A 27,116-nucleotide genomic window follows, 5' to 3' on the forward strand; every position below is an offset into this window, starting at 1 on the left:
CAGCAGTAAACAATCTTCCCACACCCCGTGTAAGGCCAGAGCCCACCTCTCCAAGACTGGCTTCAGCTAGCACCACCTCAAAGCAGCCCTCCCTGACTTCTCTAAGCCCCCAAGACCAAAGATACATCAAATGACACCGTGAGGCCTAGGGGAAAAGCCTGTGACTTATTAGAGTGGCCTTGTGGTTTCTAGGATCAAGTTTGTATGGGGCCCAGGCCTGCCTGTGTGGCACACACCTGGGGGCACCGTGCTTCACCAATGCGGTAACCATCTTTTTATCTGTTTGCCTCCCACGAGACAGTCTTTCTTGAAAGAGTATCCATAACCGCAGGGCCTGTACACAGAAGAGTCAGAAATACTTGAACGAGTGATCCGACCCCTCAACAGGACTTGCCTCTAAAGCCCCAGTCAATGTTATTAATGCCATCTGTCATGGCAGTTGAGGTGCCAGCCCCAGTGTCTCCCAGTTCCACCGCGAAGCCACCCGCCCAAGGGAGAGAAGCCTCCCAGCTCTAGGATAGTCTGAGGCAGGGCAGTGGGCAAGTAAAGAGAAGGGACCTCCCTGGGAGACAAGTACCACAGCACCATTTACTATAACAGGGGAAGAACCCGACCTGCCGTGACGTCCATTGGAGGCCTTCCCCGGGTACTAGGACAACTAGCCAGGAGCACTGAGGGAGCGATCACCTGAGCACCGATGCCAGGAAGCCAATTTATAGGTTGGCTCATTCACCACAGGCTGGAGAAGCAGAGCCGGTGAACCAGGGGCTGAGAGCACCAGGCCCCGCCCACCAGTCCTGACCGACTTTTCGAAACTCTTCTTGAAGCGCGCGGGTGTAACTCACACTGACTCCCTTTTGCAGAGAGGAAATCTGAAGTCCAGGGAGATAAGCCTTTGACTCATGGGCCCCTTCAGACGTCATGGCCCCCCAGGTAGCCGACTACATTTCCCAGCCTCCCTTGGGGTTACATGCGGCCCTGCTGACCAGGTTCCAGCCAATGAGAAGTGAGTGGAAGTGACCTCTCTAACTTTGGGGGTTTGCTCACAAATGGCAGAGCTGTGCCCTCCTTCCTTGTTCTTCCCCTTCCCGTTGCCTAGTGAACCGTCTTGGACAACACAGGGAAGAGCAAAACCTCAGAATAATGGAGCAGCAACAAGATGGAAAGAGCCTCGGCCCCTCATATCCGGGCACACAATCCCGGGGCCACCGTATCGGCCCTGACCGGCTTAAGGCAGCACACCCTGTTGAGTTTGGAGGAAACAACATAGCCTGTCTTGATGAAGCTACTTTTATCCCAGCTAGCTGCTACGGCTGCTAAATCCATATCCTCCTGCCTCACAGAATATAGCCCCGGGAGTGTTTCCTCAGGAAGCCCAGGACCACTGGGACTGCTTGATCCCAGGGGCTCTCATTGTCCCAGGACAACAGAGCTGTGACCTCCACCCCAGGGACCAGCTCTTTTCTTGAAATAGCCAGGGAAGTTGCTCGCTTGGAGGAAGCTGCTAGACTGCCAAGGATGGGAAGGGGAACAGCACAGCTGGTATCCTGCCAGGGTAGATACCAATACACCTGCACTACTGGGTACAATGCTGAAATACTTCTGGGCCAGTTGACCAGCAGCCACTGCCCTGAGCCACCCCACCCCAGGAACGGCCCCCCTCCCGAGCCATCCAGGCCCCAGACTCAGCAATTAGAGGGGCAACACCTGGCACAGGAAGGGGTCACCAGGACTTCATCCCGACCTCTGGACGTTGCGTCAGCAAGCCACACTGCGTGTTAAATATTTTGAACATCACCCCTGGCTATAAGGTGCCTGATCTCCACCACCTGAGTGCAAATGAACCACTGAACTCAGTGTTGACAGTGATAGGGTGACATGAGTTCTAAAAGCTAGAGACTGGCCACTGAATCACCACTTCCACCTCCTTCTCTCTTGTCCCCCAAACCAGAAACGCTTGGCTCCACCCAGGCCTGCCCTCGCCCCTTCAGAATGTCCTACCATCACGCCCAGATATTATTGCACTCTTTTATTTACAGAAAACACAGATAAAGCATTTCAATGTTCATTTAGCAAACTGATCCACTCTTTTTCTTTTTGGCACAAAGAAATATCACAGATGGACCCCAAGATCAATCAGAAACCCTTAAGATTTATCAGCCATCACTGGTCCAGGGGCAGCCACAAGACTCAGACAGGCAGACAGACAGCATTGCCACAGACTGGAAAAAATAAACAAGGTCCACATTCACCTCACAGTAAAAACCTGCTCACCGGCAGGCAAGGGCAGGCCGGGGTGGGCGTTGGGGAGGGGGAGTGGGGGGCAGATTCTCTGCTCCAAGGGGGGCAGGAAGCAGGATGGGGGGGGATTAGACACCATTCATAAATTAGAGGTGACCTTTTTGTTTTTAACCTCTTACCTTGTGGAAGTAAGACAGTGCAAAACTACCATACCCTGACCACTGGGCCACTGGAAATGCTGCCGAAGTTCCATGGTTTGGGGGTATCTCTCCTCGTGGGCGCCCGTGTGTGTGCATGTGTGTGTATGTGAATGTGTGAGTGTGGTGCTTGTAAACATTGTCACCATCCACGCAGAGACCCAAAAGCCGTGTGTCTGAATGGGGTGAGCTGGGGGCTCTACCCCGCTTCATGCCCCCTCCGCCCCAGTGATTCCTGTCCAAGACATAGTGCAAATTTCAGAGACAAAAAGAGGCAGAAGAAAGTGGAGGGGGGACGGGGCCTGTTGGGGGTGGGGAGGGGGAGGCAGGAAGGACACAAAGACCGGGCGGGAGAGAGAGGGGGAAATAAGGCAACAGTTAAAAAGGGTCCATTTTATCAAAACCGACACCATGTGCCCCTCACCCCCACCCACGGAGCCCTCGTCACAAGAAAGGGCGGAAGTCCCGCTCCTCCACCAGACTGATGGAGGGGTTCTTGAGCTCCTCCTCCGACGTGGCCATCTTGTAGCCCAGCTGCGCCAGCACCCGCTGGCAAGCGTTCTGGGCGAAGGCCACAATGTCGTAGGAGAGGCGGAAGCGCCACTTCTCGGCCGTGGCCGCCGAGTTTCGCACGGTGCCGTATTTGTGCTTGCCCAAGGTGGGGTCACCCCGCGTGTTGTTCTGGATCCAGCGGGCCACATGGCTGTCCAGGGGGATCCCCAGGAAACCGTAGATCTCCTCGGTCTTCTTCATGGGGTTCCTGGCCAGGTCCTCGTAACGCACCAACATGTACTTGCCCTTGAGCCACGGGGGCCGCATGAGGCCGGTGGACACGGAGTTGGAGAAGTCCTCGCACACCGTGGTCAGCTGCGTCACATCCAGGTTGTAGGGCTTCCTCCCAGTGCCGTACCAGAGCCGCCAGAGGCGGTACGTGTCGCGGAACGTCTCGCTGCGGGAGGCCAGGATGCCACGCGGGTCTCGGACCAGCTGGATGACCTTGAGGTTTAACCGGGGGTCTTCAACCAGGGCCCGCAGGTCGTTAACCTCAGGCACCCGCACCGTCTTGATGGCCACGTGGCTGCGCTCGCGACAGGCCTCGGCGGCCACCGTCAAATTCAACAGACCACACTTGCGCACGCAGTCCCCCTCCTCCAGCACCAGTTCGGGGGAGCCCGGGGGGTCGCACACGGGCCGGGAGCACAGCACCCTGCTGGCCCCGCGGCGGAAGATCCTGTCGGTGGTGTGGTTGACGGGCGGCGGCTTGATGTAGTTCTCCAGGAAGTAGAGGTCACAGTCATAGAGGCTCCTCAGGAGGTCACGGCTGGCGCCCAGCATGACCCGCCGGTCCGCGGGGCTCTTGCCCTGGGTAAAGCGGGGGATGAGCGTGTTCTGGACGTGGTAGAGGGGCTCGAACAGGTAGAAGACGTCCAGGTGCTGGTTGAAGAGCTGGCCCACGAAGGAGGAGCCGCTGCGCGTGGTGGCCAGGATGAGGATGTGGGTCTTGCGGGAGGCGTTGTAGGCAAAGGTGGGGCCCTCCTCGCAAAGCCGCTCGGCCAGCCCCGCCTCCGCCAGCCCCGGGCAGGTGTGAAAGGACTTGGCGGTGAAGGTGCGGATGGCGGTGTACTGTATGGCGATGGAGGCCAGGGCAAGGAGGAGGACGGCCTTCCAGGAACATTGCATGGCTGGGCACCTTCATGGGGCTGCTTCTCCACCATGCGAGGTCTGCGGGCAAAGGTGGGCGGCCGTCAGGGAGCAGCCTGCGGCGGGGTGCATCACCGGGCCAGGGGCCCCAGCCGGCTCCCTTGGACGGGCTGGCCTCCAGGGGGTCCCCAGACCTCCGGGATTCCCTGCCCGATGCTCACACATGCGACTAAGGACCGAGGAGCTTCTCAGCTAGACTTTACATTCTCTGGGGACTCCTGGGAGCTTCCGGGGACCGAACAAATTGACTCCCCACATGCAGAGTTTAACAAATGCTGCAGGGGACTTCCATCATGAACCCGGAGTTCCTTAGTGGGGCCCCACTGTGCAAGAAGCTAACTTCCCCAGCTCGCACACTCAGGGGCCCAGCAGTTCCTGCCTGGAGTCATTCTCCTGCCACTGCCTATCACCCCTGCCAGCACCTCTGGGGCCCATCTGCATCTTCCACTCCCACGAGCAGGCACCGGGTTCCCCACTGGGCATCTTTTCTCCATCCCCTGCCCACCCCAGGAGGAAAAAGAGCTCCTGTCAGATGCACACTATGAGGATCCATGCACTGGGCCACGAGAGGGGGACAACTTGTCAAGCCCACCACCCCAACTTAGGGGTGTAGGTGACCAGTTACCCAGATGAGGACTTCTGGGACCCCCACGGTCAACGAGAGTCAACTGGCCCAGAGCAGAGAAAGGTCCAGGGGCTGCTGAAAAGCATCCTTTCCCAGGCCCCAGGCACCCTCCAGGTTTGCTCCTGGCCACTGGGGCAAGGGGCAGGCGTGGGGCAGATGACCCCCACTGACAGCAGAGTGAACTGGCTCCTGGGGGGGGGGAGGGGCCCACCCCAGCTAGTCCTCAAGGGCCTCCACCGTTCAGCTCTCAGCTCTCTGCCCGCAGAGCAGAATCTGCCACATGTGACCCAGCAATGGCCCCAGAGAACCAGGCAGGGTGGAGAGAAGATGAGGGGGTAGAGCAGAAGGGGCATCTCAAGGAATGGAGAAAGCAAAGGTAGGGGCAGGGCAGGAGGGCAGGGCAGGACACCAGGGAAGGTCCAGAGCAAGGTGCCAGCCTGAGCATCTGGAAGTCGCCCCCAAGAGAGGCTGGCTCAGCTCCCGGGCCCTGGAGGAGGGCTGGGGCTGCTCCCAGAGCAAAGGCAGGAAGGGCTCTACCACTCACCAAAGAGGGGCTGCTCCGAGCTGGGGAGTCCGCAGCTGCCAGGTCTCCTGGCCTAGCCGGCAGTCCCAGCCTATGCAGAGGCCCTGTGAGCAACAGACTGTAGAGAGAGAGACAGGGGAAGCGTTCTGGGGCGGGGGGGAGGTCGATGTGTCAACATCGCCCTTCCCACCCCTTCCCTCCTATGTCCTGTGTCCTCACAGACTGCACCCCCCCCCCGGGCCGGCTGACAAGGGCCCTGGTTGCTCTCCCAGACCTATCACTGATTCAGAGCTCCGGCTATCCCAGGGCCACCTTTTATCCCCTGGGATCTGGCCCCCTGACTCCTGAGCCCTCCACCCACCTCCCCCACCCCCTACCCATCCCTTCCTGGCAAGTCCGAGTCCCTCACACCAGGACCCAGTGGCAGGGAGCTGGCAAGCCTACACCCCCAGCTGACCAAAGAGTGGGTACCCCACACAGGAACCACCCCGGGGAGGACCCCCCACCCCGCCATCCAAGGGAGTTGCAGAGAAACCTACTGGCCACAAATACCTTGAGGCCTCCCTAGCTCGGTTCAGCTCTGGTGACCAGACTGACCCAACCAGACACAGTGCTCAGCACCCAACTGTGGAACGGTATCAGAGTCAAAGTTATTCCAGAAAACTAGGCCAGAGCACAGCCCCGACTGGCTCTGCATTTCAAATCAACAGAGCAGCCTGACCCTTCAAAATTTGACTTTTTCAGTGACTCCCCAAGAGGGGTTCGGTGGAAGTCAACAAGGCAGGGGGGCTCACCCCAGACCTCCAGGTGGAAATGGCAGCTCCGTCTAGATAGCCCAGACACCGAGGCCCACTCGGAAGGGACAGCTGGGGCGGGAGGCTCTTCTTCCAACCACACCAGAGAGGAGAGCGGCTACCTAAAACTCAAAGCAAAAGTGGACCAGGGAGCGTTCCTGACTTCGATGCTGTCCGCGGATTCTAAGTTAAAACACCAAGACTGTAGCATTTTTTCGGTTAGCATCCATCGAGTACTTCCTAAGCCCTTTACCTGCATTCGCTCATTTATTCCTCACAGGAGCTTCATGTGGAAGCCAGGATTAGCTCCATTTCACAGGCAAGGAAGCTGAGGCACAGAGAGTGGGGTGACCTGCCTGAGCTCACGTGCTTCGTTTAACGCACATCTCACAGGTTCCCCAGAGCCCACGCTCTTTCCCTCTGAGGAGATTTGACCTTGTTCCTCCAGCTTACATGCACTTGGTCTTCAAACATGCATTCAATTAATGTCCCGGGCCCATGTGTAAATCGGCAAGAGAGAGACCGGGTATTACAAGGGTACAGACGATCTGTAATGTAACACTTACAGATCCTTCCCTTTGCCGTCTCGCCTTGTTGATCACGGTCTTGTTGATCAAGGCTCATGGCTGAGGGGATAAACTTGTGCTTTGTGAATATTCTTCCCACATCCCGCTATTTGGCGTGACTCCTTTGGGGGAGCGGTTCGTGGATCCTCACTTCCCAAACCCACTGTGCTGCCTAGCTCAGCCAACTCCGAACACCACGCCATTCCTTACAGCCTCCTCTGGGAGGTCAGGGTCCTCACTCCCATTTTTTAGATGGAGAAATTGGGACTCACAGACTAAGCAAATGTGCAGAAGCAAATAAGGAATAGCAGAGACTCGAATCCCTCTATGTCAGACTCTTAGGCCAGTGCTCTGGCCCCTTTACCATCAGCTTAGCAAAGAAAAAACAGAGCTGAAGCAGTCTGGTTGCCTCTGGGAGGGGCTCAGAGCTTGAGCTGAGATGACAGTGAGCCAGCTGAGGCTCTGGATCCTAGGAGTCCTATTTTAAGTCTGAAACTCCACTCAGTACCTATAGGGAAGAGTACCATGTCACCAGGTGGCAGTAAATATGGGAAGGCCACAGTCTAGACTCTTGGTAACCTCCAGTGTGATCAGAGAAAACCACAGCCCTGACCACACCCCATCCCACCCCTACCTCACCCCAGGGCCACAGAGAATGCTGACTTCATCAAAAGGCTTCAGTGAGGTGCCCAGAGAAAACTGCCTCTCTGCATTAAGTTAGATTCTCCTGCAAAATGCGGGCTCACCCTGCCTAAGTGCCCCAAGACAAATGCCCCTAAAGACAGGTAGGGAATACCATGAATAATAGTGTAGGTAATATTTTAAAGTTATTTAAGTAAGGGTCTACAGTTGCAACGCCCTAATGCACATCATTAGGATGGACTCTTTTTGTATTTATTCGTAAAGATCTGTCAGGTATCGAGCATGACCCAGGCACTGTTCTAGGAATTATGGCGGGGGAGGGGGGAAACATGAAGGAACAAACACTTACTGGGCATTCATGATGTTTATCCCAGGGGGGATCACAGATTAGGGTACAAGGTGGAGTGAAAAACACCTCTCGCCCTCACACTAACCCTGTGTGGTTGATGTTGTCATATCCCCATTTTACAGATAAGGAAGCTGAGGCTCTGCAAGGTTAGATGAATCTCCCCAGCTCACGCTCCTAGTGAGGGGTACAGCCAGGATTCCAGCCCAGGCAGTGTGCTCTGGAGCCCATGCTTGAATCCTCCTCCTTGACCCATTACATTTAATCCCCTTTGGTCTCCACCAAGACGGGAAACAGAAGGCTGAAAGAGATTTCACTTAACTCAAAGATTCTGGTACCAAAAGGAGAATTCACCCATCCAGGGGAGCATTTAAGTTTCTCTCCCTGCCACCTCTCCCCACCCCAACCCAGAGAAACTTTTAAGGCCAGGATTCGAAACTGCTGCCTTGGCTAATAAATCAGGAGTAACTGAAGGATCTCGATGGTATAAATCCCTAAGAAAGTGGGACTCGGGTTCACAAGGTACAGTCTGAGCATCCACGAGGGGACTGTGTTCAAAGGCCCAGCCAAGGCCATCCCCCTGCCTCCCAGGAGGGCAAAGCGAGGGCATGGGAACAGGAAGATGAAGAAAGTCAGACCCTCCTAGAAATGCACCCCCTCTCCTGCCAACCTGGCAGAGCTGGGCTCAGGACTGGCCAAGCTTCCTTGGTATGCTGGAGGCATCTGCCCTGGAAACCAGAGACCCCAAGGCCAGGTCCACTGTTCCCAGGGGAGCTCTGTCCACTGCCAGGAACTCTTCAATGCCCTTGTCCTCCAAGCCAGACTGCAAGCCCCACGGCCCCTCCCTGGGCTTTGAGCAGCCTTTGGCATGACCTTCCTCCATCTCTGGGTAGTCAACATCCAGACAAGCCTTAGACAGAGGAGCCCGGAATCTGTAACTTGTGTTTGGAAGGCCAGGGAGTTGGTGAACTCCCAGCAGAAACCTCAGACTTCAGTGTCAGCCACCTTCAGATCAGGGAACAGGGTGGGAGTGAAAAACACCTCCCCACTGGAGAAGTGGAATTCAGACCTCAGGGCTCAAGCCATGGAACCACACCCACCCAGGTATCACTTAGCAGGTGTGTGGACCTGGATTCACTAGTGGTCTCTGAGCCTCATTTCCCGACCCATAAAATGCATATAACCATAGTAGCGGTTGCAAGAATTTAAAGAATTTGAAGCATTTAGTCAATGCCAGGCATAGAATATGGCACAGCCTCATGCTTGGGACATGGGCTCTGGCAAAAGCCCCATTGATGGCCAGGTTTCTGAATCTCTCTGGGTCTCTGTTTTCTCACCTGAAAAGTGGGGATCATTTTAACATTGTGAGGACTCACATTTAACATTGTGAGGACTAATTAACACAGTGCCCGGCATAAAGTAGGCACTCGATAAATGTACATGACTGTTATCATCATTAAATGTCTTGTCCGCTTTGTGTCTCGCGTAAGCACCTGAGAACAGATCTTAGTGACTCTGACGGTGAGACAGACACTCTCCCTGGCTGCGGTGCCCAGACCTCTGCCTGGCAGGCCTATGCTCACTGCCCCTTCTTCCTTCCGCTCCTCTCCCAGCCTGAGAACTTTCTGTGGCTGAGCCACCGCAGCGGCTTGCCTGCTGCCCTCTAGTGGCCACAGCCTGCAGTACAGCCTCTTAACCCTGCGTTCTTGGCTGGGTTCGGAATTCGGGGCCTCTAGCTGTGGCCTCGTGTGAGGATTCAGCCAGCGGAGGTGATGTTGCAGGATGCCTTGAGGTGTGGTGATGACACCCCCACCCGAGCTGTGGCCTCTGCTCTGCGCGCCCTCTCTTCTTTACCCACACACCAAGAGGCAAGCAGCAACATGCAGCCTCACCTCATCCAGAGGGCCTGTCCTCCCAGTCTCATTCCTCATCCCAGAGGAAGGAACACTGAACTTAGTATCACAGGCAGGAATGGCCTCTGCTTTCCCTGGCTGGGTGACCTCGGACTCATCCCCTGGCCCCTCTGTGCCTCGATATTTCCACAGATCCAGCTACTCTAAGGGCCTCCGAGCTCTGATTGCTGGGGTTCTCTGGTCCCAGGAAGGCGCCATGCTCCACTTTCAGAGTCAGGACCCCGCCTCACTGCTGGCAGGGGGATGCTCCTTCGGGAGCGGGAAAGCCCCAGTCATCCTCCAAGAAGATAGCTGGGCTAGCAGCTGGACCCCATCCCCTCGGCCCAGTCCACGGCGGCCCCCGTGGGGCCTAAGAGCCAAGGGGCTCCGCCTTCTGCTGAGTTAGCCTCCCCTCCCCAGCCCCAGCTTCCACTCTATAAAACCCCCTCCAACCCAGAGCTGTGGCTTTGGCCTTTTCTGGGCCACAGGCCCCTTGGAGAGACATGGTCCCTCTTTCCAGAAAGATTCATTTGTATCCACAACTTTATACACAATCAGAAGGCTCCTGGACCCCCTAAAGCCCACCCATGGGCACCTCAGAGGCTTCAACCCCTTTACGAGCAGTATTCTCCCCTGCTCTAGGATTTTCTTTTCAACTGACCATACCCGGGAAGCCTCCACAGATTTGTATACACTGAATGCAGAGCCATCGCCTGAGATAAAAAAGCTAGAGCCAGAAAACACATGTGCAAGGGTAGGTTGCTACTTCTTGTTTTTAAAAAGGAGATGCATGTGCGGGGGAGTATTGATATACATGCAAATACAACCACTGATCTGGTAACCCCAGCTGCCCCGGCGGGAGGGGCAAGGAGGGGCAAGGAGGCCGCACTGGGAGGAAGGCAGCTCACACTGAGCCTCTCAGTCCCATTTGAGTTTATTAACTTTCTGCGAGAGAGCAAAGCCACCCCATCCATGCAAGACCCGGAGGTGGGGCACTGAAATCACACTGGCAACTCACTGTGCCTCCCAGTCTGCCCCCCAGGGCACTGCCAGCCTGCTCTCCCCTCCCCCACTTCTGAGGCACCAGGGTCAGAGTCACTACCTTTCGGCCACAATTGGGCTCTGTCTGCTCAGGCAGGCAGCGAAGGGTAGCAATCAGTGGGTGCTGCCGAGAAAGGGCAGGAGATGAAAAAGAGGGAGACCTCCCAGGGGACGTGGGGCTTTGGAGAGGAACGGAAGCCTGAGCTGGGGAAATGACTCCCTTCCCCACTTTTTCTTCCTAGAAACAGCTTGTGGAACTCTGAGGAGATGGGAGCGCAAAGAATAAAGATCGTGAACATGAGATTTCCAACCAGCCTCAGGAGCCAGTACGGAGCGGCCTCGCGGAGCCCCAGGAACTGGAACAAGGGGCAGGGGAAACAGGACAGGGAGGAAGGAGTTGGCAAACAGGCCTCTGGTAGAGACTGCAGAAAGGAAGTGCTTAATCCCTGGGTCTGCGGTAAGCGGTAGCCAAGGCTGACCCACCAGAGATGTTTGTTTAGTTAAAGCGAAAACATATAAAACAGCAAGGCTGTTTTTTTGCTTCCTTAACAAAAAAAAAAAAGTGAGGTCGTGAAATGAGGCAAGTGAAAAACAAGGGTATGCAAGTCTGAAAGAACTAGAAGCCAGATTAGCATACAAGAACTGAGACACTTCTGGGCTACCCAGATGGATCAGAGCTACCCGGTGGCCAACGGGAAAAGGGAAATATTTCATTTCATGTTTCATAGGATCCATGAGATGAGAATTACACCATCTGCTCAAGAGATGCCCAGCTACTCCTGGTACTGAATCCAGCAAAAGATTTCTCCTGAGGTATCTCCTAGAGAGAGCCCTGAGTACAGCGGCCATTCTCAAGAGCTTGTACCTAATAAGCCCGAGGACAAGCTTCATGGGGCTGTGTTCCAGAACATCCTTCAAGGTGAGTGTTATGCCAGCACATAATTCAGCCAGTGCAACCTTCCAGGGAAGGAGTTCCCATGGGGTCCGGAATCAGCCTCTGTGGTCTGGGTCAGCCCAGGGGAGATAGGAGGTAATAGTACTTCCCTTTGGGGTGATGTCCCCACAAGTTGAAACACTGGGAGGCCTGCGGACCTTCTCCCCAGAATCTGCACCAACACAAACAGGGTGTTTGTATACAGTCTTTCGAGTCCCCGGGCCCTGTACCTGCCCACGGACCCCATAGGCAGAACCCATAGTTCCTTCAGGCACCTTGAGTGCAGCAAGTTCTCACAGTCGGGGTTCCAGAAAGTGACTGACTGTCCACCAACTTTTCACCCTCAGCAGAGAAACTCAGCTGCCTCTTCGGAGCTCTGGTATCTCCAGAGCAGATCCCTCTGATGTCCACACATAATGACATTGGAGACCCCCCCTTGGGTGCCTCAAGCGTCCTTGAAAAGTTACCCACAGGTGTAACTGGGTGGTGGTTGGGCACCCTAGCTGTGGGGCCGGACAGGCCTGGGTTTGAACCCCACTGCTAGGGCTTGAGAGCTACAAGACCCTGAGCGAGGCACTTAACCTCTGTAGACCTCAGTTGCCCTTAACTGTGAAACGGGAAAGATAGTCACAGAATCTTCCAAACATCTGGATTATGAGACAGAAAGCCAAGAAACATCAAGAGCCTAGCACAGTGCTGGGCACAGAGCAAGTGCTCATTAAGTAAGAACCAGTAAGAACCAGGAGTGTGATTTCCAAGGGCTACTCAAGCCTACAGACCAGCTGTAATGGCCTGAAAATGTTTAAGGAAGTTAAAACAGATGCCCCAGCCTCCTCCACCGAAGCTCGCACAGCCTGTGTGGTTGGAGACACTTGCTGTCGGGGTGGCAGAGACTGCCTCGCGGTCCTGCTGCGGGCCCAGCGGGTTGGCGGGGTCCTGGCCCGACCCGAGGAAAGTTTTCCCCAGCAGTGGGGAGAGTGACTGACCTCCTGGCACAGGGCCCCAGTGTGCCCGGTGCCTCACAGAGAAGGAGGAGGGATGAGTCAGAGGGGCCTGTGGTAGGCGGACCCTTCTGCCCCGACACTGGGCGGAAAGGCCCCGGTTTCCTGTCCCCCACCCCCCCACCTCCCTGCCACCACCCCTCCTCAGCAGCCACAGCCAGAGTCGGAATAGTACCGAGGCTCCACCCCCCGGATACCGGGGCTTCGGCCCATCCTCCCAGATTCAAGGATGGGAAACCTCCAACAGGAGCTAAAGCACAAGCAGCTGCTGCTGGAGGGGCTGGCAGGGGGGCCGTCTGTCCCCAGACGCTGGAGTCTCCAGCCTCCTCCCCAGCTGGCCCCTGGGGAGGAGGTCTGAGCATGGGAGAGGCTCACCTGAGCCTCTCACACGGTATGGAGGGGGCTGTGGGAGCCCATACCCAGAGATGACCCCAGTCCTGGCTCACCTCAAGTGGGTGCTACCCGCAGGTACCACTGCCATCCTCCACAGGTGAGGAGCGAGCGGTGAGGCACGGACAAATGAGGGGGTTGATCTAGGTGTGTGCAGCTGGTCTGTGGTGGGGTCCAGATTCGAGCTCAGCTCTAAGGACCCCCAAGCTCTGGCCCTAACCACAATACATAAGCTCCCAGGCCATGCCCGCGAGTAAGAGCATCATCCTGCACCTGGAGACTAGGGCAGGGACAGGGTGTGCCAGGACCAAGATGTCCGCCAGGGTCCCGGGCATCCACCCTGACCCAGACCTGGGCTCACCCAACACCAGTTGACCGTCTCTAAGGATCAGGTACCTGGGGTGTCAGCTGGAGGGATGGGGGCTGCCTAAGGCCCTGCCTGCCTGATTCCCTGGCACCCCAAACGGGTCTGTGCCACCTCACCACTTCCCAGGGGGCTCTCCCTCCCCAGCTGAAGGACAAAAAGGAAGATTATCAGGAAGACTGGAAGAGGTAATGGGTGTGGACACGGCTGGTGCAGTATCTCCCGGCTAGGCAAGGAGAGGGAAGTGTGAGTATTCTCTTGGCCAGAAAGCCCAGGAACGTCCAAATCCTATGTAGCCAAGAGGATGCCAAAGAATGTCTTTATTCCCGCCTGGCCTGAAATGGTCTAGAATGGGGTTTAGGGTTTGGGCTCAAGACCAGGATAAGGTCTCCCTGCTCCCTAAGCCTAGAACTTACCAGTAGCCCACAGCTAGTCGCATGGATGCCCCTGTGCCAGGATGCTGGTGAGGCTCACCCTGTCACCCTTCTGTCTCCTGGACGAGAAGTGTAGGGAGAGCCACCCAATGGGAGCCATCCATCTGAAATCGGGTGAGTGTCTCTGCCCCCACATCAACAGGGACCTTGATAGGACATAATGGCTGCTCGCTGAAGGCCTAGCCCCATGTGATGAACCTTTTGTGCCCCACTTTATTGGACCCTCTCTCCAAGCTTGGGAGTCAGAACTACAGCCGGATCCATGACACAGGTGACAGACAGAGGCTCCCAGAAGTTAAGTGACTTGCTCCAACAGCTCAGAAGTGGCAGGGTGGGGAACTAGACTCAGGCTATGGGGCATTGGGTGTGAGGTCCTCAACCTCTCCCAGGTTCTCCCTGAAGGCTTCCGCTCCTTCGCCCTCTGACCGCCTAAAACCCTCTGTCTGAACCACCCCAATTAGCTCTCCTGACCCTATACTTATGCCATGAGTGGTTAGGAGCAACAAAGCAGCAGGCGAAACCCAGACCTTGGGTCCTGGACAGCCTTACCCTCTCTGATCCCCAGGTACCCGGGGAGGGGAGCCCACACCACCTCCCAGGGCCGGGGAGGGGCTTAAATGAGCTCTGAGCATAGTGCCTGGTTCAAGGCAATCACTCAATTAATGATACCTTCAGAATGCTGGCTGCAGACTTGTCTGTCTGTCTTGCTCATCTGCCTGCAGAATCCCTGAGGGAGAGCAGCAGGCCCTCCATCCATCCCCACCCTCGCTACCCAGCCTGGGGCCTGCAGCACACGGCCAGGACTCGATGGGCACGAAAACACTCACTGCCCCCAGCAGAGACCTGGAGAAGGGAAGAGCTGTGCCCCACCCCCCCATCCCAGAGGAGGAGCCGAGCTCTCCCCACAATTCCCAGCTCCCAGCCTTCCAGCTCTAATCAAGGAGCAAACACAAAGAGGGAATCTCTAAACATTTAGAAAACGCGGGAACTCTGTGCCCCCACGTGGCGCCGTGGGGATTTATAAAGAACAAATCATGCCTGACAAACTTGATAGCTTTCTTGATAGAATTACAAGACCGGTAGATGAAGGAAATGCAGGCAAGGTAATATATCTTGATTTTTAGCAAAGCATTTGATACAGCGCCTCAAGTAATCTTACAAAATTAATTCAAACAGACTTGGCCCTAAGCACTTGTCATGGGGCCGAAAGCAGGAGGGGGTAGGTCCCAAGGGTCCTGAGCGAAGGAGGCGAGCCCAGGGGGAAGGGGCTGCAGGACAGAGTCTGGGAGTGGGGGCAGGGCTGCCCAGACCCGGCACTGGGTCAGATCTTATCCGACATCTTCATTAATGATCCTGAGAGAGGGAGTAAACAGTCCGTTAATGAAATTTGCAGAGGATATTAAATTGGAAGGTGTTGTGAACACCAATGAGGACAGCAAAGCGGTCCAGAGAGACCTGGCGGGGGAAGAACCTTGGCAGGAAACTGCTATTTGGTGGGGGTGGGATGGGGTGGGGTGGATGTGTGGGCTGGGCAGCACCTGGGGCCACCCAGAGAGCCAGGGAAGAGGGAAGGGCATCCCCAGTACTGGGGTGGAGCTGGGAGCAGCCGCGGCTAGCCGGGGTGCGGGTCACGGGAGCAAACCACAATCTTGGTTTTCCCATCTGTAAAACAGAAGAAAGGGCTGGTAGATATGGAGGGGTCTCAGACAGCTGGTCGTGATGGGGCGTGAGGGAGGGAGCTCAGAGCTGAAGCCCACCTTACAGGAGGGGAGCAAGGGTTATCTGCAGGCCAGGGAGAGGATGGTGGCAAGGCAGAGAAGGGCTGGTGAGGGAGACTGGCTGAGCCATCCCTAGTGCCCCCAATGTCCCCGAGCCAGGGCTCTGACACTGCTGGGGCAGGTGCTGCGGGGTAAGGGGGCCCCCTCTCCCAGCTGGCTGGACAATGACACATCCGCTGGGGGCTCCGGCTAGAGCCCCGAGCTGTCCAGACTCGCAGGGTGTGCTGGGAACACTTCGGCAATAGAAGTTCTAACCTGGAGGATGGAGTGCGGGAAGGCAGGGTCTGTTTTCTTTCTGGAGAGTTCCTGATCCCACTTTCATCAGGAAGTTGGGGCCTCGCCAAAATCAGGAAGAGCTGCCCCACCCCAGACTCTTCTCTCTCTCCTCAGAGCCTGGACCTGTCCTGCCCCTCTCCCTCTGGCCCGATCCCAAGGAGGCTGAGGCAGAAAGCTGCCCATCCATCTGGACTTGGAGAATTTGTTCCCACAAGGCTCCTAGACAGGTGGGGTTTGAACAGGAGCCAGGCCTCCCTAGCACGGTGACGGGCCCTCAGCAACCTAAATAAATGCTTTGTGGGAGGAAGAAGTGGATGGCTGGTTCCCAGCCGGGGCAGCTGGGGGAGGCTCTTCCAAAGCAAGAGGCCAGCCCTGCCTGATGTCAAGACCACGTGCCCAAGAGGATAGACCCAGGTGACCACACAGGCGGTGCTCCTTCCAACCCCCTGAGTTAATAATAATGACACTTACTGAACATTCGCTATGGCTCCGTTATGAGTGAGCTCCTCATATCAACATATTTAACCTTCACAGCCCCCCCCCCCAAGAGGTAGGTGCTCTTTCCTCCCCATTTCACAGAGGAGGAAAGTGAGGCATAGGGCGGCAGCGATGAGCCTGGACACCTAGCCAGGAGGCCCATGCAGAAGTAGCAGTCTGCCAAGAGCCGCAAAGGAAGCTGAGCAGCTCCCGATGGGGGGACCCCAGTGTGGGGAGCGGCAGCCCCTCCTGCAGTGACCCCAGAGCCTTGCCCAGCCTCTCCCGGCCCCCATCAAAGGGAGTTGGCCCAACTCCTGCCACACTTGTGGAGCCCGATTTTACTATATGTTTCTCTTCTCCCCCACCACTGCTGCGCTACCCGAGTCCTTAGAACAAGTCTGTTTCCATGGAAACCATACAGTGACTCAGGGCTTCGGGACCTTCTCTGAACCAGATTATGAATATCGAATGCTTCCTCCCCGCACCAATGCAGAGTGAGTTAGAAAAGTAAAAAGAGAGCCACAGTGGGCAAAGGGAAGGAGACAGGGGCGTAGGCAAGGGGGACCCAGACGGGTACAAGCCTGCCCCCCACCCATGAAAACCAGCCTTCTGGGCCCCTCTGCAGACTCAGGGGAGCACAGATGTACATCTGTGTGTGTCTGCAGCCAGCAAACACGACCCCTACATCAGCACCATGAGCACCACCCTTCCTCGGGAACTAAGACCCTGTGGGTGGGGGACAGGGAGGTAAGGGGGATCTGCATCCTTCCTACTTGGGGCGTGAATGTGGCAGAGGTAGCTGAGAGGCCAGGGAGGAGGAAAGCTGTCTGCAAGAGGAGCTTGACTTCCAACGTCGAGGAGGAAACCTCTGGCCAAAAGCACTGCAATATTTAGCAAAGAGGGAAATTTGGATTTTCAGGGGGAAGTGTGTTTCTGCTTTGAGATGAGGAGGCTGTTAAGTATATGTGCCAGGAGGGGGGCGTGACCAGGATTTCAAAGCCCCAGCAGGGTTGTGTGGATCATTAGCAGAGACTTCCTCCCCGTTGCCCCCACCCTGGCCTGGCCTAGGGCAGCTCACCTGCCCCAGTGGAGACATAGCAGGGAAATGAAAGTTTGTAGTGCCAGGCTCCTGGCCTCCCACAGGGGGCTAAGGCCCAAGGGCAGCAAATCCACCCCCTCCTTTCGCCAGCTGTCCCTGAAGACCCAGGAAGGAGGGGAAGAGAACAGGTTGGCGGCTTGATACCTCCCTGGTGAATCCAATGTGTGAGTCATGTCGGTGAGAACACTTGGAAAAAAGAAACAGGGTCATGGTGATGCCTGTGAGTGTCCCCAGTTGCTGAGGACTGGAGCCTTGGAACCGCCTGCCCAGGTAAGGTCTCTGCCTAAGACAGCCAGCCCCATCGTAAGGGATCCAGAAAGCCCCAAAGATGGGTACCTGGTACCATAGCCCCCACCAGCTTTCCTCTTAATACCTACAGTTCCTTTGGCTTGCCAAAGCAGCTACTTTCCCAGCCAGGGGGCCTGCCCCCTGCCCCTAATCCTAGGTCCCCTCCGCTCCCTGCCCTACCAGCCCTCCAAAAGATGCAGGGCTCAAGGCTGTCCTTCTTAGGAGCCTCCTGCTTAGGAACAGTGTTCAAGTCCGTCGGAAGGAAACCTGCAGCAGAGGTGAGGAACCTAATCCTGGGAACCCGCAGGTCTGGGATGGGGGAGGGGGCACCCTGGGGCATGGCAAATCAGGCCAAGGTGCCACCCTAGGACGATCCTCAGGTCTTACCTTTTAACCCCTAACATCCTGGCCAGGGCTACTCAGGGCTATTACTGTGAAAGCAAGCATTGGGTTCCTGGAGCCTGGGAGGGGCTGCTCCGGGGTGCAACCCAGAGAAGAGCAGAAGGGTAGTTCTGCCTTCCCGTAGGGGTCTCTGCACCATCCATCCGGCTCAACGGTGAGTGATTGGTGCGGGCTCGGAGCCGGGCCAGGGGCAGGAAGCCAGGGGCAGCCCCCTGCCTCCGGGCGCAGCCCTGGTTTGGAAAGTTGGTGCAGGCGTGGGACCTCAGGGTCTCGAGGCGCCTCAGCAGCCCCGAGCCGGGCAGACTGTGGGACGCTGAGCCCCGGGCAGCCCTCGAGTGCGCTCCGCAGCAGCGGGGAGCGGGGCGCCTCGGGGCCGCCGCGCGTCTCAAGTTTGCTGCCCTCGCCGAATGGGGGCGGGGAGGTCTGGGGGGTCGCGGCGTTCACCCGCCACCCGCCCCGGGGAGCCCTTCCTGCGCCCAAAGCGCTGCTGGCCTCCACCCCCGCCTCCCCGGCCCGCACCGCCGGCAGCGACTGTCCTCGAGCGGAGGGGCGTCTCCCACCGCGCCCGCGCCCCTCCCGCTGCTGCGGCGAGGGTCTGCTCCCGCCCGCCCGGGGCCCGCCGGGCCCGGCCGATACCTGGTGAGGGGCGCACCGGGAGCCGCTGTAGCGCCCAGCGCCGGCTCCATCCTCGGGTCTGGAGTCAGGCTCGCCGGGGGCCGGCGGGTGGCGGCGGCGACATCGGCGGCGGCATCCTCCGCCTTCCGCGCCCTCCTCCTCGGCCTCCCTCCTCCCTCCTCTTCCACCGCCTCCGCGCGCCCCTCACGGGCCCCTCTTCATGGCCCGGGGGCGCGAGCCCGGGACGGCCCGGCCAGACCAGAGCGTTCTCCCGGGCAGGGCGCGGGACTGGGGACCCGGGCGCGAGGGCCCGAGGGGCGCCGGGCCAGGGGCCGGGACCCAGCGCGCCGCAGCCCCGGGCGCCGGAGGAGAGCAGCAGCCGCAGGCGCCGGAGCCTCTCGCCGAGCGCCCGCCCGCCGGCCCGCCCGCCTTGCGACCCGAGCGCGGAGCGGCGGCGGCGACGGCGGCGGCTATAGCGCCGAGCGAGCGGCTGGAGCTGCGGTCCGGGCTCCACCCCCCCGAAGCCGCCCGCCCCTCGGCTGCCGCCCGCCCCCTGCTCTTCCCCACCCCTCCAGCGCGCGCCCTCCCGCTCCCCGCGCCGCCCCGCGCGGCCCCAGCCTCCAGCGCTCCGGACGCCCCTCCGCAGGCCGGCTCCCGAGCCAACCCCCACCCCCGACCCCACCCCCGCCTGGAGGGAGCCACACCCACACCCCGGGGTTCAGGGGGTAGGCTAGCGAGGGCGGGGGCTGCCCACTGACACCTCTTCCCATACCCTCCCAGCCCTCCCACCGAGGGCGCTCACGGAGGACCTTCGGCCTGAGTGCCCCCCAGGAAGTCCGGCTGGAGCCCCAACCTGGCCCCGGGCCCAGATGTCCTCTACCCCGTCCCCAGCCAGCACAACGGAGGGACTCCAGAACCCAGAACGGGAGCCATCCACCTTTCGGTGCCAACACCCCCAATACACACCCCTAGCCCGTTACCCTCCACCTTTACCTCGCAGATGTGGAAATGAATCATCTGCCCTGCTCCAGTTGTGCCTCTTGGGAAGGGTCTGGGGGTGGCTTGGGGGGGGCAACCCTAGGTGGATTTGCTGGGGACAGTCTCCCGGCCAGTCCCACCCCCTTCCCACCAAACTGCCGCGGGCACTCCTAGGTGGAAATGTGCAGCCACTGCAGCCCTTCCGGAGGGGAGGTCTGCGCTCACAGCCAGAGCCAGTTCTTCGTTCTTTGCACAAATATTGACTGAGCATCTCCCGAAGGCCAGGCCTACATGGGCACCAGGGACTCATTGGTGACAAGACAAACGACCCCTGGCCTCTCCGGAGTGGAAGGGAGAAGCAGGGGAAGCAGGCCGAGAACCACGTGATCAGCAGCCCCTGGGCTGGAGAGCAGGGCAGAGAATCCCAGTTCTGCCCCTACGGAGGCCTGTTTCCTCATCTGCAGAGGGGTAGGTGGTTGTACCAACAACCCCGTGCTGCTCCTCAGCTGCGACCAAACAATTATCTTCTCAGGCCGGGAAAGGCAGTCAGCTTCCATCTGCACCCATATCTGAATCTCGGATTTCCAGCTGTAGCCTCTCCATCAGTCCCGGACTCGCCCCAGAGCCACGGAGGGTTTGAAAACTCCAGGTAGCCGGGGAAAGCCTTGGCACCTGTTTCCTGGTCCGGATGATGGAGATCCTGGTCCTCACCTCCTGGGACCAGATGGTAAGATGCATGTAAGCACTCAGCACAGTGTGTGGCACATGGCGAGTGCTTAATAGGTGCACCCTGTTGTTACTGTTACCGGCTGGTGGGTGTTCAGGGTAGCCGTCACTCACTCACTCACCCAGGGGATCATGGGGGCCCTTTACTTCTCTGGGGGACCCAGGACTCAGACCATCGAGAAACTCTCTCCACCTAGAACCAGATGGTAGGAAGGCCCCCGCCCCTAGGATCCCACCAGACCAAGGGTCATTTGTCTTGGTCACAATTGCAAATTCTTAATTGTAAATCCGCCCCCCCAGCCCATCCACCTCGAGTCTGGCAGTGGATCCCCATCAAGCCGGGGTGTGACCCAGTGTGATCCCTGATCATCTCTGGTGTGTTTTCCTGCCCTGCCTCTGCCCCACCTGCCCTCCACCCACCACAGCCAGGAGGATGGCGGTTCCGGTCCTCCAACCCGATTTCAAGGTGACTAGATCCGCTTCCCAGCCGGCCCCCCACAGAGTGACAGTGCTCTGGGATGGCTCACAAGAGTGCTGACCTTCCAGAAGCAAGGACTTTGTGTTTCAAAATTCCATTTGTCGCTCTGTAGAAAACCAGCCTCTAACAGCGCAGAGCTGAGCCATCAGAACCTGCACTTTCACCCAAAGCTAATCCCTCCCTGAGACTTCGTTCGGCCTGACAAGAATAGTCAGGGTTTAGAGAACACCTCTATCTCACACTCTCAGATCCAGCCCCTCATTTTTCAAATTCTGGTGTATTTCAGGTGGAAAGGAGGGAAATGTACATCTGGCTGACATGAAAAGATTGGTGTGGTTGTAATGTAAAGACAGAGTGGAATTTGGAATTCTTTTTTTTTTTTTTAGATTTTATTTATTTATCTGACAGATGGAGAGACAGCGAGAGAGGGAACACAAGCAGGGGGAGAGGGAGAAGCAGGCTTCCCACTGAGCAGGGAGCCCGATGCAGGGCTCGATCCCAGGACCCTGGGATCATGACCTGAGACGAAGGCAGACGCTTAACGACTGAGCCACCCAGGCGCCCCTGGAATTCTTTTTTTTTTTTTTTAAGAATATTTAAACTCTGAAAATAAACATAGGTCCTGGTCCCAGGAACACCAAGATTCTGTTTCCAGTTTCCTGAAATCTCCCAATTAATAACAAGCATGTGTGTTTCATGTGCACCTACTCTGCGCACTGTACTGTGGCAAGTGACATGGTGGGGGACCGGGGGGCGGGGGGGGAGGAAGAGGCAGAAAACAAAAGCAAAGACCTTTGCTTGGGGAATTGGGATCCCAGACAGTGAAGTGGGAAAGAACCTTTGTGGCCAATGTGATCAAGTGCACAATAGGTAGCCTTGGAAGTCAGAGGAAGATGGAGCCTTGGGGAGTTGTTCAGGGAGAGCTTCCTGGAGGAGGCAGCAGTTAAACTGAGGCTTGAGGGATGGATAGGGTATAAAAAAGCAAAAGAGCAGGAGAGCCTGTGAGAAGCAGCAGTAGCCAGACGGCTTATTTGTGTGATAATAGAAAGGTTAATATTAGTGGCTAATGTTTGAGGTCTTACCTCGTTCCAGCTGTGCTGTTTGCTTTGTGTGGATTATTTTGTTTAACCTTCAAAACAACCCTAGGAAGGAGGTGTTCCCATTCCCACTTTACAGATGAGGAAACTGAGGGCCAAAGAGTTTAAGCAGCTTGCCCAGGTTTGCAGAGCTGATGAGCAATGGAGCGAGCCATCTGGCCACGCACACTCACCCTCTGCCGGGCCTCAGTCAGCCAGCCCAGCTAGTCGGGGTGCCCGCAGGGAAGAGCAGGAGGAGAGGGCCTTCAGAAGCCCCCAGCCCCCAGAGGGGTTTTCCTGAAACAGAGCCCCCAGGCCCTCCTGGAGAATTCTAATATGAAGCATGCTCTTTCCTCTCCTCAGCATGCGGGCACCTGGGTGTCTGGAAATTGGTTAAGGGATTTGGGGGCTCAAGATTTCAGCTTTTTAATATCTCTTGCCGGTCCGTCTGGTGGCAGTCTGTGCCACCCACCTTGTGATTTCGGTCTATTCTGGGAGATTGATGGCCCAGGCTTTGATTTAAGATGTGCCGCCGCGGTCCTCAATTTCCCGTCTCACTGGTGACGCTGACAAGGCAGCGAACCCCGGGGAGGATGGCTCCTGGCTCTTCCCAGACTGCAGGCCTGAGAGCCCGCGGCACCTGTAGAGAAAGTTCTGACCAGAAAATCTGGGTAGAGGCGGGCAGGCCCAGTGGACCTGTCCTCTGGAGCCTCAGTTTCCCCACAGATGAAACGGAGGGCCTGCTGCTGAGGAGGCCCGTTCGGGACAGTGGAGGAGCCCTCGGAGGCGAGCTTACCCAACTCCCTCATTTCATAGATGAGCAAACTGAGACCAAGAGAAGTTAAGTGACTTACCTTAATTTCCTATGGCCACGCAGGAAGTCAGTTGAGCCTTCAGTTGGGTCTCCTACTTTTCGAAGAATACGTCTCTTGTATACCTCTTCTTATCCCCTACTTCTACCCTGCTCTGGATGAGTTCCTCTTCTGGATAAATCAAGGGACCTGAGCTTTTTGGGGGTTGAAATAAAACAAATGTTTGAGGATCTTACCGCGGGCCAGGCACTGGACTGGTCCCTCAGATATATGTGATCCCAGTTTTTCCTCATAAGATCCCCGCGCATCCCTGGGCACAGAGGTCGCCAGGCCTTGCCGGCTCTTGGATTCAGAAAACCACATCATTTTGGCAAAAATTCCGGAATTCCTGTTCTTGCCCTTTCTTGCCCAATCAAGTCCTCAGCTGAAGCCCCTCGAGAAGCCACCCCAGTGGCCCACCTTCCGGGGTTTCTGTGAATCCCTCAGAAGAGTAGAGTATTGCTCCTAGACCAGCCTATGTGCTGCAGCTACCACTGGTCATCTGTCGAGTTTGTCTGCTCTTGCTCTAGAACTTGCCGGAAGCCACAAGGTGTTGCCCTACCTCCCGGATGAGAACCCTGGTGGGGAAGCTAATGTCCAGGCGAAGGGGTGACTCCTGATGCCCCCAGAGCCCCAGACCTTGGGTGGCCAGAGGCGAGGAGAGCAGCATCTTCCCCAACACAGGAGTCCGAGGTCCCCAGGGCCAGGAAGCACAGCTGCGTAGGCCCCAGAACCTCTCGACCAAGAGACTGTCCTGCTGGTGACTGCACCGTCCAACCACTGGCCTCGAAGGCAGGCTAAGGGGCCAGAGAGGAGGACACCGTTCCCTCCTTACTCTTTCTCTTCTTGGAGCCACTCCCAACAGACAGTCCCTCTCCTTCTCCAGTTACAGAACCAAATGGCCCCAGTAAATTAGAGGATGTCAACAAATCTTGGTGGAGGGGAGGAAACAGGGACACTAAGTGACTTCCTTCTGGTAAATAGCCAAGCCACAGCATAGCTGTTGCCCAGACCACCCTGGCCAGCCCAGGGCTCTGGCCCTTCTGGGCCTAGTGGTTGGGAAGCAGGAATGGTCCGTGTTGGTCCTCAGCCAATCCCCCAGGCTCCGTCATCCTTCCTCTGGCCTCACATAGTCCAGCCCTGGTCTTGCCAAGGCCAGTCTCATCCAAGTCCCCCAAAGTTTCCGGGGAGGAAGGAGAAGTCAGAGAAGGCCAGATGTCCACTTCCTGCTGAGGGAGGAGCCTGCTCCAGCTGCCTTCTGAAGAAGAGGTCCAGCATAGATGTTGACCTTCCCTAAGCCACTCCACAGGCCATTGCCACACTCACCCCTGGAGGCCCAGGCTGAGGAGAATCAGGTGGCGCTATTAGAATCCAACTCTTGCCCCAGTGCTTCCCAGAGCCTGCCTGCTGGGGAAGCAGAGACATGGCCACAGGGCCTGTGTTCATCTGGAAACTTCTGCCTCAGGTTCCCCTCACCCCAACCCCCCACCGGGTACCCCACCGGAGACACCCAGCCACAGAGCTATGAGGAGATGGACAGACTGACTAAAGGCAAACAAGGCCTGAGGAGTCTGTGTCTGATCTAAAAATAGGGTACAGGGAATATCTCACAGGCCCTGGGACTGGGAAAGGTGGCGAGAGTTGGGGGCAGATAGTACAGGACCATGGGCTGCAATTAAAACTCACGTCCTCAAAAACTAATGATGTAATGTGTGGTGATTAACATAACAATAAAAAATTAAAAAAAAATAAAACTCACATCCTGGGTAATTCCCAAGCCTCTTTTGGGGTGTTTCCATGGCAAGGGAGGCTGGCCCAGAGACAGGATCCTGGGAGGGCTGGGCTCCCTCCCCCGCTCCTGCCCACAGTAGCCTCAGCCCCTGGATCAGACAGTTCAGACCGGGTGCATGGTCCCGCTGAGAACTGGCAAGGCACAGGTAGAGACCTAAGCTCTGTGAGGCAGGTGCCCAAGCTGGCAGGGATCAGAAGGAGGAGCAACTAATGGTGTGTGCTGGGACTTTGGGAGGCCACCAGGAATCTGGCCCACACTCTAGGGACATGGGCTGCCCAGAGCAGCCAGGAACTCCAATCTGGGGACTTACCTGGGGCAGGAGGAAATCAAGCCCCTAGGAAGTCTGGATCTTTGTCTGGTAAACCCTTGTCCCCACCCTCTAGGTTCCCCCCACCCCCTCACTCGCCTCCAGGCCAGCCCCTCCTTGTTCTGCCTCCTGTCCCCATACCCCTCCCCTGCTCTCATCCTGCAACCCCTCATTACCTCTTGCTCATGGGGGCTCACCTCATGTTGGCCCCCAAGGCAAACCCCCTCCCCGGGCCAGGCTGGTGCTGAGAAAGTAGGAAGCCCTTCTGGTACATTGCCTGCTGGCAGATGGTGAGGAGTAGGGAAAGAGTGAGCCCTGCACCAGATCTCACAGGCAGCATTAAAGGGCATAAGGTCAAGAGATAGGTGCCAAGACCATCACTTCTAAGGAATCTGGGAGAAGCTCCTCAGGTAGGTGGACAGACTCATCTTGTGTGCCAGCACACAGAAGTCCTGCACTAGGGAGTCCGGCCCAAAGGCAAACACATTCCTAAGTCCTGGACCAGTTTCTGGGGTGTGAGCCACCTAGCAGCAGAGGCCTGCTTCTAGGTGGTTCCCTACAGGCCAGTTTATCCCCCAGACCCTCAGGCTCCCCACGTTCATGCACACCAGAAGGGAAAAAGGAATAAGTAAGCATTCAGTGCCTACTTCCCTTTTCTCACCTTATCCCCATTCCTCATCTGCCCCCAGCCTCTCAGAGCCAAGGTCACCGTGTACGTCTGCAGGTGCCCCAGGCCCTGGCATTCCGGTCAGGAGGCCAAGTAGAGAACGGGAGGCATCCTCTGGGCTCCCCCACCCACCCAGACCTGGATCAAACCAAGGCTCTTTCCCTCCTCCCTCTGGGAAAGGAGGGGAAGTGGGTGTCCTGCCAGGTGTGGTCAGCCGTTGGTCAGGGGCCCATGGGCACCTCCCACTGGACAGCCCAGCCCTGGTCAGTGCCGTACAGGCTGGCTCAGAGAACTCAGCCCTGGAACAATGGAGCCATTCACACAGCCTGGCCTTTGCACAATGACCCTCTTGGTCTATCTCCGTGGCTAGACGATGTGTGAGTGAGGAGGAGGGTGTAGGAGTGAGTGAGTGTGTGTGTGTGTGTGTGTGTGTGTGTGAGAGAGAGAGAGAGTGTGTGTGTGTGTGTGTGTGTGAAGGTAACTGGAGAGCCCAGGCAGAGGTAGAAGAAAGAATACTGACCAGGGACTTAAATAAACCTGACATCCTTCCCTTGTTGGACAATTATTGTGCCGGGCAAGTGAGTCAGTTCCAACGTTGTGCCCATTTTAAAGATAAGGAACCTGAAGTGAGGTTGAGAAGTTAGAAGTCAGAATAATGAGAACGTCTAGCCAGGGGTATTGACTGGGAAGCGGCACAAGGGAACTTTTGGGGTAATGGAAAGTACTCTGTTTGGGTGGCGGTCACCTGGGTATATACATATGTAAACATGCATTGCACTGTCCACTGAAGATTTGTGCAGTTTGCTCTATGTAAATTATATTTCATTTTTTAAAAATGACAGTATATCCACAGAAGGGAGTATTACCCAGCCATAATTAAAGACTAAGGAAGCTCTTTGTATACTAATATAGATTCCAAGATAGACTGTTAGATGAAAAAGAGCGACGTGGAAAACATGATTTTCCAGATAGTGTGCAAACACGTCTTAAAATACTCTCTATTCATATCTGCTCTTGTGTGTTTAGATCATCTCTGGAGAGACACACAGAAACCGTGACTGCCTCGGGGAAAAGAAGTCACACTGCTGGACCGGTGGGAGGAAGACCTTCCATGATAAACCCTTTCCTTAACCCATGGGAGTGTACCACTTCTTCAAATTCAAACACCAAGCAAAATTAAAACAAATGATACAAGAGCACCAGAGTTGCTGATTCCTGAGCCACCATGCCCACTGCTTCAGTGTGTTTAATTCCAAAGTCAAACTCCAAACATTCCAAAGACCCCTCCCCTCCCCTCCTCTTCTCCAGCCTGCCTCCCCGCCTCCAACCCTGCCAGACTGCATCGGGCTGTGGCTGCCCCGCTAGGAAAAGCTCATAGCTAGGCTCCACCAAGGACCATCCAGAACCTTCTGTGGCTTGAGAGTCAGGCAGGCCGGCCCGGCCGAGCTGGAGCTGCAGAGGGGCCACTAACGTCACAGAGTCCAGCCCCCCGACCGCCCCCTGAAGGAAGTTGGGGGCTGCAGGCTTGCCCTCCAGCCGAGGGCAACTGTCCAGGTCCCCACGCAGCCCCCTCTCCTAGCTCTGCTGTCACGGCCTCGTGGGCTCCCCTCCACAG

General features: G+C 56.8%; 1 protein-coding gene and 1 long non-coding RNA gene across 7 annotated transcripts; one reads left to right on the plus strand and one right to left on the minus strand.

The window, feature by feature from the left end:
- Positions 1-2,014: 2,014 nt before the first annotated feature.
- On the minus strand, positions 2,015-19,080 carry CHST1 (carbohydrate sulfotransferase 1). Of its 4 annotated transcripts, XM_027578515.2 has the most exons (4): positions 18,648-19,080; positions 6,082-6,203; positions 5,309-5,405; positions 2,015-4,160 (listed from the first exon to the last, which is right to left on the minus strand). In XM_027578515.2, exon 4 carries the CDS (start codon positions 4,116-4,118, stop codon positions 2,883-2,885), a length of 1,236 nt encoding a protein of 411 aa, XP_027434316.1. In that variant the 5' UTR covers positions 4,119-4,160; positions 5,309-5,405; positions 6,082-6,203; positions 18,648-19,080; the 3' UTR covers positions 2,015-2,882. The 4 variants fall into 4 exon arrangements, with proteins under 4 accessions (XP_027434316.1, XP_027434317.1, XP_027434318.1 ...); XM_027578516.2 differs by lacking the exon at positions 6,082-6,203; XM_027578517.2 differs by lacking the exon at positions 6,082-6,203 and having other exon boundaries at positions 5,309-5,433.
- LOC113913963 lies at positions 12,668-26,677 on the plus strand. Of its 3 annotated transcripts, none has more exons than XR_003517322.2 (4): positions 12,668-17,591; positions 17,793-17,887; positions 20,137-20,331; positions 26,528-26,677. It is a non-coding gene; the product is annotated as an uncharacterized LOC113913963 (long non-coding RNA). The 3 variants fall into 3 exon arrangements; XR_003517321.2 differs by having other exon boundaries at positions 17,832-17,887; XR_004819397.1 differs by having other exon boundaries at positions 12,668-17,887.
- The last annotated feature ends 439 nt before the right edge of the window (positions 26,678-27,116 follow it).

This window comes from Zalophus californianus, chromosome 11 (assembly GCF_009762305.2).
Source record: "Zalophus californianus isolate mZalCal1 chromosome 11, mZalCal1.pri.v2, whole genome shotgun sequence".
NCBI classification, from domain to species: Eukaryota; Metazoa; Chordata; class Mammalia; order Carnivora; family Otariidae; genus Zalophus; species Zalophus californianus.

Bases quoted from the DNA above. Each gene is read 5' to 3' on its own strand.
- CHST1 (XM_027578519.2), bottom strand. From the start codon at position 4,118: ATGCAATGTTCCTGGAAGGCCGTCCTCCTCCTTGCCCTGGCCTCCATC.